Source organism: Peromyscus maniculatus, chromosome 4 (genome assembly GCF_049852395.1).
Source record: "Peromyscus maniculatus bairdii isolate BWxNUB_F1_BW_parent chromosome 4, HU_Pman_BW_mat_3.1, whole genome shotgun sequence".
Taxonomy (NCBI): Eukaryota; Metazoa; Chordata; class Mammalia; order Rodentia; family Cricetidae; genus Peromyscus; species Peromyscus maniculatus.
In genome coordinates this window covers 66,159,327-66,177,413 of record NC_134855.1, presented here as the reverse complement: position 1 = coordinate 66,177,413, position 18,087 = coordinate 66,159,327, and the positions used below count along the sequence as shown (strand labels likewise).

The window sequence follows — 18,087 nt, the reverse complement described above, 5'->3', positions numbered from 1 at the left end:
AAGGAGTACCATTTCTTTAAGCATGTAACCACAGACATATTGTCTATGATCCATCAAATAATCTGCAATTCATAATCCTTAAAGCCAGGGGGTCAAAATCAATAGAATCATATATAGGAGGAACAATAGTTGGGAAGAAGGAAGGGTCAGCATAATTGGAATGGCTATAAGAAAGTGTACTGTGTAGTCAACGTGATCATAGACACTGCATAAACACACATTCACTCTCAGGCACACACATAAAAGCATATATATATATATAATATATGCATATATATAATATATGCATATATATGTACATATATACATGACCTTGTCAAAAACAAAACCAAAAATACTCTTTAAGGAGATGAATATTTTTATTAGTGTATACATTCTTACATATTTATATATGAAATTCCAGACAGGGTTTCTCTGTGAAATTTTGGGCCTTTCCTGGAACTCACTCTGTAGCCCAGGCTGGCCTCGAACTCACAGAGATCCCCTGCCTCTGTCTCCCGAGTGCTGGGATTAAAGGCATGTGCCACCACGGCCCAGCGAAATGTTTCTCTTTAATGAACAGTCCTTACTAGTGTTGTCCAGAAAAGTAGATATTATACTTAAGATTGGTTGATAAATCCCTTGAAACAGAACTAAGCTCTTATCATGCTTGGTGAGGTTGTGAGTATTTTACTTAAATTACACTCAGAGACATTACAAACTAATCAGTATATAACACTTTCTTAATCCTGAAAATGAAAATGTTTCATATAAAACCAGCCATCAAATTTCTAAAAACTTTGAAAGGAAGTGAAAATATTACAATTTCTCAAGAAAGTGACAAAGTCCTCAGAGTAATGTCTCTGATATCATTGAGCCAGAAATTGTCCAAACCCTAGGAGAGCTGTTAGGAAGTCTCACAGGTAGATGACCTCTCAGGGAACATCCATTAATTCCAGTTGCAATTAGGGAGTGAATTTGGCTCCTTTAATTTTCTTCTATTATTAAATCATGTTGACTCTGGCTTGAAGAACGTTGACTAATGCTACCTTCACTACCAGACATGGTCTTCTCTTTTCTGTGCAGAATGAGACATTAGCTAAAATATAGCATTTTGGTAATTATTACATGAACTGATTTCATTAGAAAACAAGAGATAAATGTCTTCAGGATTTACACACAGTCAAAACAAGGTGAGACACAGAGGTACATTTCTGAATTTATGAAGATGTTTTTAAATTGTAATAAAACACTCTAAATTTGGATGCTGTAGTCAGGCTACTATGTGTATAATGCATTAATTTACTTTTCAGTTCATAATTGTGTTCTTGAAATTTTCTGTCAATTGTGATGCACAGATCTCTTATCTTAATGAGGATTTTTTTTATGATCAAAGGGCACAAAGAAGAGAATGAAATAATACTCTAAACACTATAAAATAGCTGTTTAAAGTAATCACTTCCAAAGCATTAGTTGTTAGTGTGCAAAATCCTTTCTTCCCTCCTTCCTTCCTTCTTTCCCTCAGCCCTCTGTTCCTTCTCCCTTTCTTTCTTGCTTTCTTGCTTCATAGGCTGTTTATTCTCTCCCTTCTTATATATTTCCCCAATTTATTGAAATGAAAATAATTTTCAACTTGTCATCTTCAAATTGAAACAAAACAATCTAAGAGACAGCATGTTTCTGTACAGTGACCAATAAAATGTTGCCAATTTTCTAAATACACATTCAGTTACACACTAGTCTAGTTTCCATTCCAATGCTTGAATTAAAGGTATCTGTGAAAAATTAAAATGCTTTGCTGTTTGTGAAAAATGCTGATAAAGGGTCATGACAGACAAACTGCTGCTAAACTCTATACAACATTGAAAATCAACATAAAATATTCTATTTGCACAACTACATACTCAGACGGGACACAGGAAAGGGCATTATGGTCAGAATAATTAACCTCATGAACTGAAGTTGTCTGATTTAAGTTTATCTCGTCCTCTAAAGTGTCTCTCAGTATTAGGATTCTATCTCTGGTCTGTTTAGGAAATTATGTGGTTAATGCACTGAACTGCTTGAATGGCAGTAGTCATGGCCTGGCTCATCATTTAAAATGTGATGAATCACCTAGCTATCAAAGGAGAAGTTTCAAAAATCCATTAGGAATGAAATGGGAAGAAATAGAACTCCCTCAGATTACAGAAATTGTAATACCAGTGAGTTGAGCAGTTTAAGAAAATCAGCAGAGCAACATTGAGGACAGAGAAAAAGGATTAGGAATCTGAAATGTACTCTTTGTCCTGACAGCCATAGAAATTTGCTTAGCTACACATACAAAATCAATTTTTATTTGTAGATAATTTTATATTAAAATAAGGTTGACTTATGGAATTTAACATAAATTGTAATTTAAAATAACATTTCAACTTCAACTTATTGTTGATAACAATATTTTACTTGTTTGAAATATATTTCTTTTTTTATTTTATTTTTTCTTTTATTTTATTTTATAATACCATTCAGTTCTACATAACACCCATAGATTCCCTTGTTCTCCCCCTTCCTGCCCCCCTCTCCTTCCCCCCCAGCCCACCCCGCATTCCTACCTCCTCCAGGGCAAAGCTTCCCCCTAGGACTGAGATCCACTTGGTAGACTCAGTCCAGGCAGGTCCAGTCCCCTCTTCCCAGATTGAGCCATAACATTTCAACTTCGACTTATTGTTGATAACAATATTTTACTTGTTTGAAATATATTTCAAATAAGCTACATAGAGTGACAAACTTTCTATTTATTTCCTCTGATAGTTTTAAGTATATACATACTTTGCATTAACAAAAATGTTCTGTTATCTGCAGATAGATTGATGCTACAATTAGCTTTTTTTGCTACAGTCAGTGTGAAGGAAATAGTACTCAACATAGCCAGTTGGCATAGGGAGGAACATGCCCCATGATCACCATTCAAGGAAATGATTCGGTTACCAGTTTCTACAGTGAGAGGTTCCCTGAGCAAGACTGGAGACCACTCTTTAATATTCAAATTCAAGACTGTTGGGGACAAGAAGATCAGTCATTTATGTAAACCATTAAACCAATTATGTGGACCCTTAAATGAAAGTGTAGACCTCAAATCTAAGAGTATTTAGAGGTGAGAGGGCATTAAATCAGCAGTTTGACCATTTATGGAAAGAGTATAATAGTGTAAACATGTTATTATATATGATGCTGTGCTCTGTTAGCACATGAGTTCCATTTTTGATAGGGTAAAAAATGATCTGACAATACATCATTCTTTTCAGAACTTTAAATGTAATTTTATTTTGTGGTTTAAATATTGATGTATATTATAGATTATTTTGAAAACAGTAACAAAATTTATACTAAAATATCCACACTTGTATTCTATAAAATCAATAAATGGAGACTTAATTTTCTTTAACTTAATGTACTATGAAAATACTCTGTAGTTGAGATCTTCATAGTATTAGTGTTTCATTTATGTACCATGTGATTTTTTTTGCAAGTCATATTTATATATCATTCCTATTATGGATATTTTAGGTATTTCTTTGTTCAATGTTTCTTTATTTTAGAAATCTGTATTGATTTTAATAACAAGAAAGGAAAATTTATAATCATTAAATGTTAACTTTATAAACTAATAGAAAATATTTTGACATTGTGTCATATCCTAAAGTAAAATATTCTAAATTAATTCTTAGTATAAATTTTAAGAGTGGGTATACTAGTATAAAGAATATAAACATGGTTATAATTTGAAGTTATTTTTTATATGTTCAACAAAAGCACTGCCTGAATAAATTTCTTCTAATTGGTATAACTTTTAAATTGAGACTTATAAATATTTTTTCATAAATATATTGCATGTTTCCTCCTACCCAAACTTCTCCCAATGCTTTTCCAAATCCCTACTCCTCAATTTTATGTCTTTTTCTCTCTAAACACACATGCAGAGTGACATTCCTTTATTTTTTGAGTGCTTCAGTTTTCACATCAACATATGCATGTGGCCATTGTTAGAAATAATGCTGTCATTAATACTCACATGCTCTTGTTGACTTACAGTGTGTATAATACCTTGATAAAACTATTGATGTGGCAGGTTGTGGCGGCACATCTTGTAATCCGAGCACTTGGAGGTGGAGGAGTGATGATCAGGAGATTAAGGTCATCCTAGTGTAAATGGTTACTTTGAAGCCAACTTGAGCTACATCAAGCTTTCTCAACACTCCCTTTATGATAAAGAGCCATGTGTTTGTCTTCTGTGGACCTGAAACCTTGATGTCTGACAGTTCATCTCATGGTACGTGAGTCTTACACATAAAGCTGTTTTCAGACTATTTGACAACAGAAAGTGAGCAATTTTTCTATCTATATAATATTTTATTTTGCCTGGTTGATATTCATTAATATTTGCTTTATAGATGAGATTTTCTTACTGTACACAATGAAATGCATCAATATATAAACAGCAAAGACCTCCTCTCTACCTTATTTTTGTCATTGTTGCTGAACCCACTAAATCAATTAATGCTGCTCCTATGGGTATAGTGCCTTTCAGTGGAACATTGGAAACCTCCTAGTGGCCCTATCATCAATAGAGTGATTTTCCCTCCTCAGGAACAATGCATTGTCAACTGTAAGCAACTTCAGAGGATAGATTTACTTACATGTAAATATGTTTGTTACCTCTACATGATAGTCATGAATATCAATCATAATTTTGCTTTTCCATTATAGACACTATTCTGTTACTCACTTTTTGCTATATGTATATATATGAACATATATGAAGTTACACATGTATATATACACATATATACATATATGTATTTTAAAAAACATTATGAATGTTTTTTAAATATTTTATGAATTTATTTCTGTTGTACATATAGAAAAGAGAAATCTATAACATTTTACAGCTGCATCTACCTAGGAAAAATGAATTTAAGAGCTAGATATTTATATATATGTTTTATTAAAGAGTTTTTATTGAAAGAGTTTTCAAGTGGAAGAATTAATGGCATGTAAATGTGAGTCTTATTTAGACATTTTCAAATTGATCCTCCTCTTGATCTTTGGTGATATGAAGGTAAGTTTTTTAATCAACATGTTTTATAAAAAAAATCATATGAATTTCAAGCCATATGTCTTACTCTATCAAATTTTTATTATATATATATATATATATATATATATATATATATATATATATATATAATTGGCAAGTAATTAAGTCTCAAGACCAGATATTATATTCAACATGAACTTTCTCTTTTCCACCAATGTGACTTTCACCAATTTTCATTTGTAGGTCATTGATGCATTGGCTTCTATTCGTTGATCATCTACCTGCTTGTCTTATCAATTCCTCATGCATAAATAAAGAAAATATTAGACACTTGAATGATTATATGGAGAAGTAGACATCAGAAAAACAATCATTTCTCCAAACTTTTCACTGAGATGAAGTATCTCAATCATCATTCTGTTCAGTCTATTAAGTAGTCATGTGTGCTGGGACCTGTGTCTCTAAAGTCACCGGGTTAATGATTGTTTTGTTCATTTGATCTTAATATATTTATTAATATTTGCACAAAAAACAGTTATGCTGTCTCCTGTCACATAGTGTTGACAAGAAAGTTGAGTACTGAGAATTTTTGCATTATTTTATTTGTTGCTGATAATATTAAAATACATAAAGAAATTCTCATATTTGCAGGTTTATGTGAACTCATTTACTTTGACTTTTTCTCAAGAATTATGCTAAACCAGACCTTTGTCACTGAGTTCATACTTTTGGGACTTTCACAGAACCCAAAAGTTGAGAAAATATTGTTTGTTTTCTTTTTGTTGGTCTACCTTTTTACTATTGGGGGCAACATGATAATTATGGTAACAATTATGTGCAGTCCCACACTCTTTGGTATCCCCATGTACTACTTTTTGTCTTTTCTATCTTTCTTGGATGCATGCATTTCTTCTGTAATCACACCCAAGATGATAATAGACTTCTTCTTTGAGAGGAAGAGCATCTCCTTTGAATGTTGCATGACACAGCTATTTGCTGTCCACTTCTTCCCTGGGGCAGAAGTGATTGTTCTGTCAGCCATGGCCTATGACCGCTATGTGGCCATTTGCAAGCCCCTTCACTATTCTTCCATCATGAACAGGAGGGTGTGTGGCATTCTGGTGGGAGTAGCTTGGGCAGGAGGCTTCTTACATTCTATCATACAAATTATCTTCACATTGCAGCTGCCCTTCTGTGGACCCAATGTCATTGATCATTTCATATGTGACTTGTTCCCGTTACTAAAGCTTGCCTGCACTGACACACATATTTTTGTCATTTTAGTATTTGCCAACAGTGGAGCTTTCTGCATCATTATTTTTTCTTTATTGGTTGTTTCTTATGTTGTCATCTTGTTCTCTCTGAGATCTCACAGCTCTGAAGGGCGACGTAAAGCTCTCTCCACCTGTGGATCCCACATTACTGTTGTGCTTTTGTTCTTTGTCCCATGCATATTAATATATGCACAAAATAGTTCTGCATTATCATTGGAGAAAAATATTTTTGTGTTTTCTCATGTCTTGACACCGTTGGTGAATCCCATAGTTTACACTTTCAGGAATAAAGAAATGAAGAATGCCATTGGGAAAATGTGGAGGAGATTGTTTAATTTTCCTGGTAAACATTAAGTCATTTAATTTATAGGGATATGAATAAGGCTCAATTTGTTCCAGAACTTGGTGTGTGTTCATGAGGACCTGAGTTGGGATCTTGATGTGCCTTTCCATCTTGATGTGAATTTCTGATTCCAGTACAACTAAGGCAAATCTTGGACAACACTTTTAATGGCAACACTAACTTAAGAGTCTGTGGTGATATTTTAATTGTTCTGAAATATGATTTTATTTGCATGTTAATAAATAAAGTTTGCCTGGGGATCAGAGGTCACAAAGTGAGGTCATATAACAAGCCATAAGCAGAATTCTGGGCGGTGGTAGCACACACCCTTAATCTGATCACATGGCAGACAGAGTCTATGTGTGGTCAAGGACACAGCCAAGAGTGGTGACATGAGCCTTTAGTCCCAGTACCAAACATAGAGACCTGGAGGTCTGTATAGACAGGCAGTGATGAGGAAGTCATGTGTCTGGGCTTAGAGCCAATGAGAAGGCAGAACCAAATGGCAATCAAAACACAAGTCAGACAGAATGAAGCTCTCTCTGGGGAAGACTGCAGGTAGTCTGGCTCCCCCTAGTTGCCCTGATCTCTTTGGCTATTACCTCTGTATGTGGCTCTGTGTTTTTTATTTAATAAGACTGTTTAGAAAATCATCTACATGAGTCGATGCTTCTAGATTACTTAAGACACTTTATCCCATACCATCAACTAGGCCCACTTTTTCCACCCCATAAACCCAATTCTCTAGGAACTTGTTCCCTTGAGTATCAGATTGACATTGCTATCTCCATTTATATTCTATACCGTTTATTCTATGAACCACTGAGAAAGCATAGCTCTTCCTCATCCCATAGGCTTTGTGACTCTTCCTGGATGTCCTCATAGTGCTTCAATATTTATAAGCTCCTTTCAGAACTCCCATAAGCAGTCTACTCCTAAGTCATCTAACTCCCTAGCACTTCCAGGTAGGCCTGAGCCTACAGAATCCAATTTCCCACGCATGCCTGGGCATAGTGTGTCAGGTATACAGAAATTGTTAGTGTCTGATGATTCACATTAATTAGCAAATGTCAGCAGATACAGATTATAATTCATGTAAATTTATTCATCTGTGTTAGAACCCAAATGTGAAATTTACATTGAAAGAATATATCTTTTGTATCTTGAATCTGTGTATGCTTAAATTGTGCTTCTTTTGGGTAACATCCTAAAATTTCAAGAATAATTTAAAGTTTTCATGTCCTGTAGTATTTGAATTAATACAGAATGGATATTAATCAATGTTTAAGAATATAATGTACCAAACTATTTGGTATTTTCCCTTTCTGAATGGGTGTAATGTGCAACTTCAAGTTTTTTTTCTTTATCAAGAATGGACTCAATGCTCAGTCCTCTTATATTAAACATGCTTTGAAATCATCTTACAGATGTTATGAAAGGAATGAATATCCTCTGATGTCTAGAATCTACATTTTTAGAATTTTTAAACTCTGATTAAAAACTAGAATTGGAGTCTCATACCTTAAATCCACTACCTGATAGGCTTTTTTTGTGAACATTACTGCAAGTTCAAGGCAAACCTGATCAAAAGAAAGAGGCAGTTCTCAAAATTAACAGAAAATTTATGAATTCTCAAGATGAATTTTCTGAAAGAGCAGAAAAGTTAAATCAGTCAACTAAAATCAGGAACAACTCATAGGTGTCCTCTCTCAGTACTATTCAATACAGTGCTTCATATCTTAACTAATACAATAAGACAAGCCAAAGAAATAAAATGGATACAGTATCAGATAGTTTTGATACTCATCTTCACATAATCTTCAGTCACTTAGGAGACAAGCTTCCAGGCACATCTGTGAGGGATTTTCTTGATTAGGCTAGCCTCTAGAAACACCATTGGGGGTTCCTCTTGAATAATTTATCAATGTGGGAAGATCCACCTGACAAATGGAAGCTCTTCTCTTAGCTTGTGTCATGAATGCTACAAAAAAAAAAAAAAGGAAGCTAGCAAAGAAAAGATATTCCTTGGTCTGTGTGGTGATATTTTATGTGTGCACCCCATCTGGATCTCTGTAAGTTCATGGCTATACAGGGAACAGAGCCAGGCATGGTGGCACATACCTTTAATGCCAGCACTAACCATGGAATTCTGGAGGTCTGAATAGACAGACAGGAAGTGATAGAGCCCTCTTTCTCTGGGCAGAAAGAGGAAGTGATGTAGCTGGGCAGAGAGAGGAAGTAAGAAGGCAGGGACACAAAGGCATACAGACATGGGTATACAGGAAGTAGGTCTCTCTTTGCCTGAGGATTTCCTAGTGGTAAGAACATGGCTAGCTTCTTTCTGCTTCCCTGATCTCTCAGTTTTTACCCCAATATCTGGCTCTGGGCTTTTATTAATAAGATCATTTAACAATTTGTCTTACAGCTCTGCTTTGAAATTATAGTTACAGTGTGACCAATTGCTTCAACCTCCTGGTGTCATAAGCACCAACCATGATGAATTGCCCAATGGAAGTGTATAACCCAATATACTTTCCTTCATTAGATAGCTATATCAGGAATTCTTTTGCTGCAATGAATAACATAAGTGATATAAAATTTAGTATAAGGAATGAGGTTATTGTTCTAATAAACATAATCATAGGTTTCTTAGGCTTTCAGAACTTGTTTGTGGTATATTAGTCTCGAAAATCCTTAGCATGCCAGAGACAGTGTTTCATGGGCCACTCTGGTAGAATCTTTGAAAATAAGAATACTGAGAAATTATGGACAATGAAAGCTTTAATCATGAGATTTCAGAATCAATGAATGATTCTACTAGAAAATACACCAGGGGTCATATGAATGGTATTTGCTGAAAAGTCTGGATTCATTTTTGCCTCTGTTCTGAGAATGTGACTGAAGTTGAATTTAAAGGCAATGCTTAATTTATTTGGTGAGACAAAATTTCAGGAGAGCAGAATATTCATTGTGTGGTTTGGCTCTTTTATAATTCACTTGGCCACATAAACAATGAAAGTGAACAACAATATGTGCATATTACCCCCCCTCCACGACACACAATTGGTTTGTTATGCAGAAAAGAATTCCAGCAATTTAAGTTTAGAAGACTAGGTGTGTGCTTAAAAAAAAAAAGAGTCTAAATATAAAAAATGAAACACTCTATGCTGTAATCTATAATAGCAAGTATGATCCAAAGGCAAGACCCAATCAATCAAGGGATCCAATTTATAAAATGTGACCTTAACTGACAGGAAAAAAAAAATAGTAACTGAGAATGAAGCAGAAGGAATTCAGTTCTCCCTGGGAACAACTGCCTAGGGAGTGGTTTCTCTAGGATTATTACAAGAAAGACAACAAACCTGCAGACAGTGTTAGACTATTGTTGCCACTCCAGCTGAAGGGTGGAAGAGTTCGCAACGTTGTCTTTGCGGGATTGGTTTTGTGGGAATGAAAGATATAAGATTGTAGAAGAGGATTGTGGAAAATTGTTGCATTATTTTTTCAGTGAAATTGAAGTTAAACCATGTATGTCAGGGATGGAGTGTCTATAGAGTCACAGAAGGTAACTGCTTGAAGCCGTAAAGAGGAAGCCTAAGATACAGTGAAGACCCAAGACTATCAAAAATGCCAGAACCATAGAACATTCTCTACACATCTCTCTGCAGAGATTGGAGCCACCTCATGGGAAAGGCTGCTGATTATTAGCAGTAGAAGTGAAGAGTGAGGTATCAGATGATACATCACGTGCTCTAGATGCTACAGCACATGGAGCCGTAGGGTTTTGTGTGTGCTCTTCTGAGTTCTCATTGTGCTTTAGACCTGTCATTCCCATGTTTGAATTCAGATATCACTTTTTTTTCTAGGTTCTCCTCCTTCTCTTGCTCTGACTTTTTTCTAACAGAGTTCTCCTTCTATGTACTCTCTGTGCTTTCCAGCCCTAACTATCCTTTCCCCTGCCTTGGTATTGGCCATTCAGTTCTTTTTTTAAATTTTTTTTTATTTTATAATTTAATTTTAATTTTACATATCAGCCATGGATTCTCTTGTTCTCCCCCCTACAACTCCTCCCCCGCCTTCCCACCAGCCCACCCCCCATTCCCATCTCCTCCAGGGCAAAGACTCCCCTGGGGACTCAATTCAACCTAGTAGATTTAGTCCAGGCAGGTCCAGACCCCTCCTCCCAGGCTGAGGGAAGTGTCCCTGTATAAGCCCCAGGTTCCAAACATCCAGCTCATGCTGTATGAGGAACATGCTAAATTTCCAGGTTTCTCTTGGTGCATCTCCATCAGAGTTCATGCTGTTTTCAACCCCAGCTTTTCTATACACATTTGTCATTTCTTTATTCCCTTTCATTCAATTCATATCAATATCAAAGCCCTGAAGATAGCAGATAAAAGTTTATGAAGAAGTGCAAGGACCTAGGGCAGAATCTACTATTATTTCCTTTTTCTTTTTCCTGAATAGACATGATGGAAGCCTTCCATACATTTGTGTTTATACCCCAGTGCACTTCTTATCCTAGTATAGAATAGCTTTTTTTTGCAGTGTGTGATGCTTAATGCAAAGAACTATACAGCTTCCAAGTGCACATGTTGACTGTTTAATGCTCATCCTAAATGGGACAGCTATATGATCTCCCCCCCCCCGCCCAGATCCAGAATATATCTATCTTGAAAAAGAAGACAGGAAATATCATAAAACCTTGAGGATGATGAAGATTACAATAAAACCATGTCTTCAGGAAATGGCGTGATCATTTCAATCATAGAAAAATCAGCACCTGTTGATTCTTGCACTGGACTGGCACAAGTTGCATCATGTATAGGGAAGGGGGTCATGAATCCCGAAATCTCACTGAGGAGCAACTCACAATTAAATATTCCTGGTTTAGGAGTACCATTTCTTTAACATATAGCCCCAGGATTGGTCTATGAATCATCAAATAATCTGCAATCCATCAACCTTAACGCCAGGGGGTCAAAATCAATAGACTTATATATAGGAGGAGGTATATTTGGGAAGAAGGAAGGATCCATAATTGGAGTGGCCATAAGAAAGTATACTGTGCAGTCAATGTGGTCACAGAAAGCTTATAAACACCTTCAGCAACATAGCAGGATACAAGATCAACTCAAACTATCAGTAGCCCTCCTATATACAATGGACAAAGAAGCTGAGAAGGCAATAGAGATACATCGCCCTTTACAATACCACAAATGACATAAAATACCTTGGGGTAGCACTAACCAAGCAAGTGAAGGATCTATATGACAAGAACTTTAAGTTTCTGAAAAAAGAAATTGAAGAAGACGTCAGAAAATGGAAAGATCTCCCATGCTCATGGATAGGCAGGACCAACATAGCAAAAATGGCAATTTTACCAAAAGCAATGTACAGATTCAATGCAATCCCCATCAAAATACCAACACAATTCTTCACAGACCTGGAAAGAATAATACTCAACTTCATATGGAAAAACAAAAAACCCAGGATAGACAAAAGAATCCTGTACAATAAAACAACCTCTGGAGGCATCACAATCCCTGACTTCAAGCTCTACTATAGAGGTACAGTAATAAAAACAGCTTGGTATTGGCATAAAAACCGACATGTGGACCAATGGAATCGAATTGAAGACCCCGACATTAAACCACACACCTATGAACATATAATTTTTGACAAAGAAGCCAAAAGTGTACAATGGAAAAAAGAAAGCATCTTCAACAAATGGTGCTGGCATAACTGGATATCAACATGTAGAAGGCTGCAAATAGATCCATATCTGTCACTGTGCACAAAACTTAAGTCCAAGTGGATCAAGGACCTCAACATAAATCCAGCTACTCTGAACCTGCTAGAAGAGGAAGTAGGAAGTAGTCTTGAACACATTGGCATAGGAGATTGCTTCCTAAATATAATCCCAGTAGCACAGACACTGAGAGAAACAATCAATCAATGGGACCTCTTGAAACTGAGAAGCTTTTGTAGAGCAAAGGATACAGTCAACAAGGCAAAGCAACAGCCTACAGAATGGGAAAAGATCTTCACCAACCCCACATCTGACAGAGGACTGATATCAAGAATATATAAGGAACTCAAGGAATTAGACATCAAAAAGACCAACAGTCCAATTAAGAAATGGGCTATAGAACTAAACAGAGAATTCTCAACAGAGGATACTCAAATGGCTGAAAGACATTTAAGGAATTGCTCAACATCCCTAATCATCAGGGAAATGCAAATCAAAACAACTCTGAGATACCACCTTACACCTGTCAGAATGGCTAAGATCAAAAACACTGAGGACACTTTATACTGGAGAGGATGTGGAACTAGGGGAACTCTCCTCCACTGCTGGTGGGAATGCAAGCTTGTACAACCACTTTGGAAATCAATATGGCACTTTCTTAGAAAATTGGGAATCAATCTCCCCCAAGATCCAGCTATACCACTCTTGGTCATATACCCAAGAAATGCTCATTCATACCACAAGAGCACTTGCTCAGCTATGTTTATATCAGCATTATTTGTAATAGCCAAAACCTGAAATCAACCTAGATGCCCTTCAACTGAAGAATGGATAAATAAATTGTGGCACATATACACAATGGAATACTACTCAGCAGAGAAAAACAATGACATCATGAGGTTTGCAGGCAAATGGATGGATCTAGAAAAAATCATCCTGAGTGAGGTAACCCAGACTCAGAAAGACAAATATGGTATGTACTCACTCTTAGGAGGATACTAGATGTGGAATAAGGATGACTGGACTGCTACTCACATCACCAGTGAGGCTACCTGTAAAACCGGACCCCAAGAAAGACACGGGGATCACCCAATGATGGAGAAATGGCTGAGATCTACATGAACAACCTGGACATGAGTGGGAGCAATGAAAGGCGAGCGTCGAGGGAAAGAGAGCAGAGATCCCACCTGGATCAAGAACAGAGAGGGAGAACAAGGAATAGGAGACCATGGTAAATGAAGACCACATGAGAAAAGGAGGAAACAAAGTGCTAAAGAGGCCCACAGAAATCCACAAAAATACCCCCACAAAAGACTCCTGGCAATGGCCGAGAGACAGCCGGGAGTGACCTACTCTGGTGATGGGATGGCCAAACACCCTAACAGTTGTGCCAGAAACCCCATCTAAGGACTGAGGAATCTGGATGCAGAGATCCACGGCTAGGCCCCGGGTGGAGCGCCGGGAGTTTAATTAGTGAGAAAGAGGTGGGTTTATATGAGCAAGAATTGTTGAAACCAAGGTTGGATAAAGCACAGGGACAAATAGACAAACGAATGGAAACACATGAACTATGAACCAAAGGCTGAGGGTCCCCCAACTGGATCAGGCCCTCTGAATAGGTGAGACAGTTGATTGGCTTGATCTGTTTGGGAGGCATCTAGGCAGTGGTACCAAGTCCTGGGCTCACTGCATGAGATAGCTGGGACTTATACAGGGACGCTTGGCTCAGTCTGGGAGGAGGGGACTGGACCTGCCTGGACTGAGTCTATCAGGTCGATCTCAGTCCTCGGGGGTGGCCTTGATCTGGAGGTGGTGGGAATGGGGGGTGGGCTGGGGGGAAGGGGAGGGGGTCAGGAAGTGGGAGAAGAAGGGAATCTGTGGCTGTTATGTAGAACTGAATAGTATTGTAAAATAAAAGAAAAAAATAAACAGGATAAAAAAAAAGAAAGTATACTGTGCAGTCATTGTGGTCACAGAAAACTGTACACCCCCACATGTATATGTAAGCATCTATGTAGTACATATGCATATATATATATATATATATATATATATATATATACAGAAATGGATGACCTTGTAGAAAAAAACAAAACAAAAATACTCTTTTTATGGAAATGAGTATTTTTATTAATGTATACATTCTAACATATTTATATATGATATGTTTTTCTTTTGTTAACAGTCCTTGCTAGGGTTTCCCAGAACACAAAATATTATACTTACAGATTGATTGATAAATTCCTTGAAACAGAACTCAGCTCTTATCATGGTTTGTGAGTATGTGAGCATTTTATTTAAATTATTCACAGACATGACAGTCTATTCAATATACAACACTTTCCTAATCCTGAAAGTGAAAATGGTTTCATACAGAATCAGCCCTCAAAGTCCCGGTGGAGATGGGAATGGGGAGTTGGTTGGGGGGAAGTGGAGGGGGGCAGGAGTGGGGAGAACAAGGGAATCCTTGGCTGATATGTAGAACTGAATGGTATTGTAAAAGAAAAGAAAAGAAAAAAAGAAGAAAATTAAACATAAAAAAAGTGAAAAAATGAACAAAGTTATGTCTTCGATATTTTTGGAGCCAAAGTTATCCAAACCCCAGGGGAGCTTTGAGGAAATCTCACAGGTAGATGACCTCTCAGGGAACATCCATTAATTGCAGTTGCAGTTAGGGAGTGAATTTGGCTCCTTCATTTTTCTTCTATTATTAAATCATATTGACAAACGTGTGGGGAAGCACTTGTGATCTCCTCTACCTTCACTACCAGACCTGGTCTTCTCTTTCCTGTGCAGAAGGAGACATTGGCTAAAACATAACATTTTGTTCACCATTACATGAACTGATTTCAGTAGAAAACAAGAGATAGGTGTCTTCAGGTTTTACACACGGTCAACACAAGGTGAGACTCAGAGGTGCATTTCTACATTTATGGAGAGGTTTTTAATTGTGATAAAACACTTTAAATTTCGATGCTTGGAGTCTGTTTGCCAATATTTTATTGAGTATTTTTGCATCAATTTTTATGAGGGAGATTGATCGGTAATTCTCTTTCTTTGTTGGATCTTTGTTTGGCTTGTGAATCAGATGTAGTAGTCAGGCTTCTGTGTGTTTAAGGAAATAATAGACTAGCCAGGCGGTGGTGGTGCACGCCTTTAATCCCAGCACTCTGGAGGCAGAGTCAGGCGGATCTCTGTGAGTTTGAGGCCAGCCTGGGCTACCAAGTGAGTTCCAGGAAAGGCGCAAAGCTACACAGAGAAACCCTGTCTCGAAAAACAAAAAACAAAAAACAAAACAAAAAAAAAAAAAAAAAAAAAAAAAACTTTTCAGTTCCTAAGTGTGTTCTTAAATTTTTCTGTCAACTCTGATGCAAGGATTCCTTAGTTCAATGAGGATTTTTTATGGTCAAAGTTAGGGCACACAACAGTGAATGAAATAATGCTCTAAACATCAGAAAATAGCGGTTTAAAGTAATAGCTCCTCAAGTTCCCAATGCATTAGTTGCTGGTGTGCAAACTCCTTTCTTCCCTCCTTCCTTCCTTCTTTTCTTCAGCCTTCTCTTCCTTCTCCCCTTTCCTTCTTGCTTTCTTACTTCATAGGCTGTTTATTCTCTCCCTTCTTATATATTTCCCCAAATTATTAAAATCAAAATTATTTTCAACTTGTCATCTTCAAATTGAAACCAAATAATCCAGGAGGTAACATGTTTTCTTGTATAGTGTCCAACAATAATTTACCATTTTGCTGATTCATACTCAGTTACATACTAGTCTATGTATGTAACTAGTATGTAACTAGTATGCTTTGATATTTGTGAAAAACACCGATACAGGGTCATGACAGACAAACTGCTGCTGACTCTATACAACATTGAAAATCAACATAAAATATTCTATTTGCACAACTACATACTCAGACGGGACACAGGAAAGGACATTATGGTCAGTAACCTCATGAACTGAAGTTGTCTGATTTAAGATTATCTCGTCCTCTTACGAGTCTCTCAGTATTAGGATTCTATCTCTGGTCTGTTTAGGAAATCATGTGGTTAATGCACTGAACTGCTTGAATGGCAGTAGTCATGGCCTGGGCTGTCCCTTAAAATGTGGTGAATCACCTGATATCAAAGGAGAAGTTTCAAAAATCCATTAGGAATGAAATGGGAAGAAATAGAACTCCCTCAGATTACAGAAATTGTAATACCAGTGAGTTGAGCAGTTTAAGAAAATCAGCAGAGCAACACTGAGGACAGAGAAAAACGATTAGGAATCTGAAATGTACTCTTTGTCCTGACAGCCATAGACATTTGCTTAGCTACACACACAAAATCAATTTTTATTTGTAGATAATTTTATATTAAAATAAGATTGACTCATGGAATTTAACATAAATTGTAATTTAAAATAACATTTCAACCTCAACTTATTATTATTGGTGATATAAATATTTTACTTGTTTGAAATACATTTCAAATCAGCTACATAGAGTGACAAACTTTCTGTTTATTCTCTCGGATAGTTTTACGTATATACACATTTTGCATTAACAAAAATGTTATGTTTCCTGCAGGTAGATTGATGCTACAATTAGCTTTTTGCTACAATAACTGAGATTGAAATAGTAGGCACTATAGGCAGTTGGCATAGCAGGAAAATGCCCCCAAATCATCCAAAGAATGGATCAGTTACCAGTTAATACAGTGAGTGGTCCTTAAGTAAGAACGGGGACAGCTCTTTAATGTTCAAATTCATGACTGTTGGGGACAAAAAGATTGTAGATAATTTTAGAACAAGTTTAAACTGATTATGTAAGTTCTTAAATGAATGTTTAAACTTGAAATCTAAGAATATTTGGAGGTGAGAGTGTGTTGACTCAGCAGTATGATCATTTATGGAAAGAGTATAATATTTTAAGCATGTTATTATATATGATGTCATCCTGTTAACACATGGGTTCCACTTTTGATAATGTAAAAAGTAATCTGAAAACACATTTTTACAGAACTTTAAATGAAAATTGATTTTGTGGTTTAAATATTGATGTATATTATGATAAAATATTTTGATAATAGTAACAAAATTTATACTAAAATATCTTCACTTATTCTATAATATTAATAAATGGACAATTTATTTTCTTATGCTTCTCTTACCTAACATATTAGTATTTTAATTATAGTACCACATGAATTTATTTTGCAAGTCTTGTTTATATATCACTTCTCTTATGGATATTTTAGGAATTTCTATGTTCAATGTTTCTTTATTTTAGAAATCTGTATAGAGTATAATAATAAAGAGAGAAATCAATAATCACTAAATATTAATTTTATAAACTAACAGGAATATTTTGATATTGTGTCATATCCTAATGAAAATATTCTAATATAATTCTTAGAATAAATTTTGTGACTGGGTATACATGTATACTGAGTATAAACATGTCTATAATTTGGAGTTATTTCTTATATATTCTCAAAAACACTGTATGAATAAATTTCATCTAATTGTTATAACTTTTAAATTGAGGGTTTTAAAATATTTTTTTCATAAATATATTTTTATTATGTCTCTCCCTACTCAACCTTCTCCCAATTCCTTTCCACCTTCTTACCCCTCTACTTCACCTTTTTCTCTCGAAACACACATGCACATGCAC

At 36.0% G+C, this 18,087-nt stretch overlaps 1 protein-coding gene across 1 annotated transcript; it reads left to right on the top strand.

Annotated features, from left to right (window-relative positions):
• Positions 1-5,751: 5,751 nt before the first annotated feature.
• LOC102927003 (olfactory receptor 4C15-like) lies at positions 5,752-6,687 on the top strand. Its single transcript, XM_006996964.2, has one exon. The coding sequence runs from the start codon at positions 5,752-5,754 to the stop codon at positions 6,685-6,687; it is 936 nt and encodes a 311-aa protein (XP_006997026.2).
• The last annotated feature ends 11,400 nt before the right edge of the window (positions 6,688-18,087 follow it).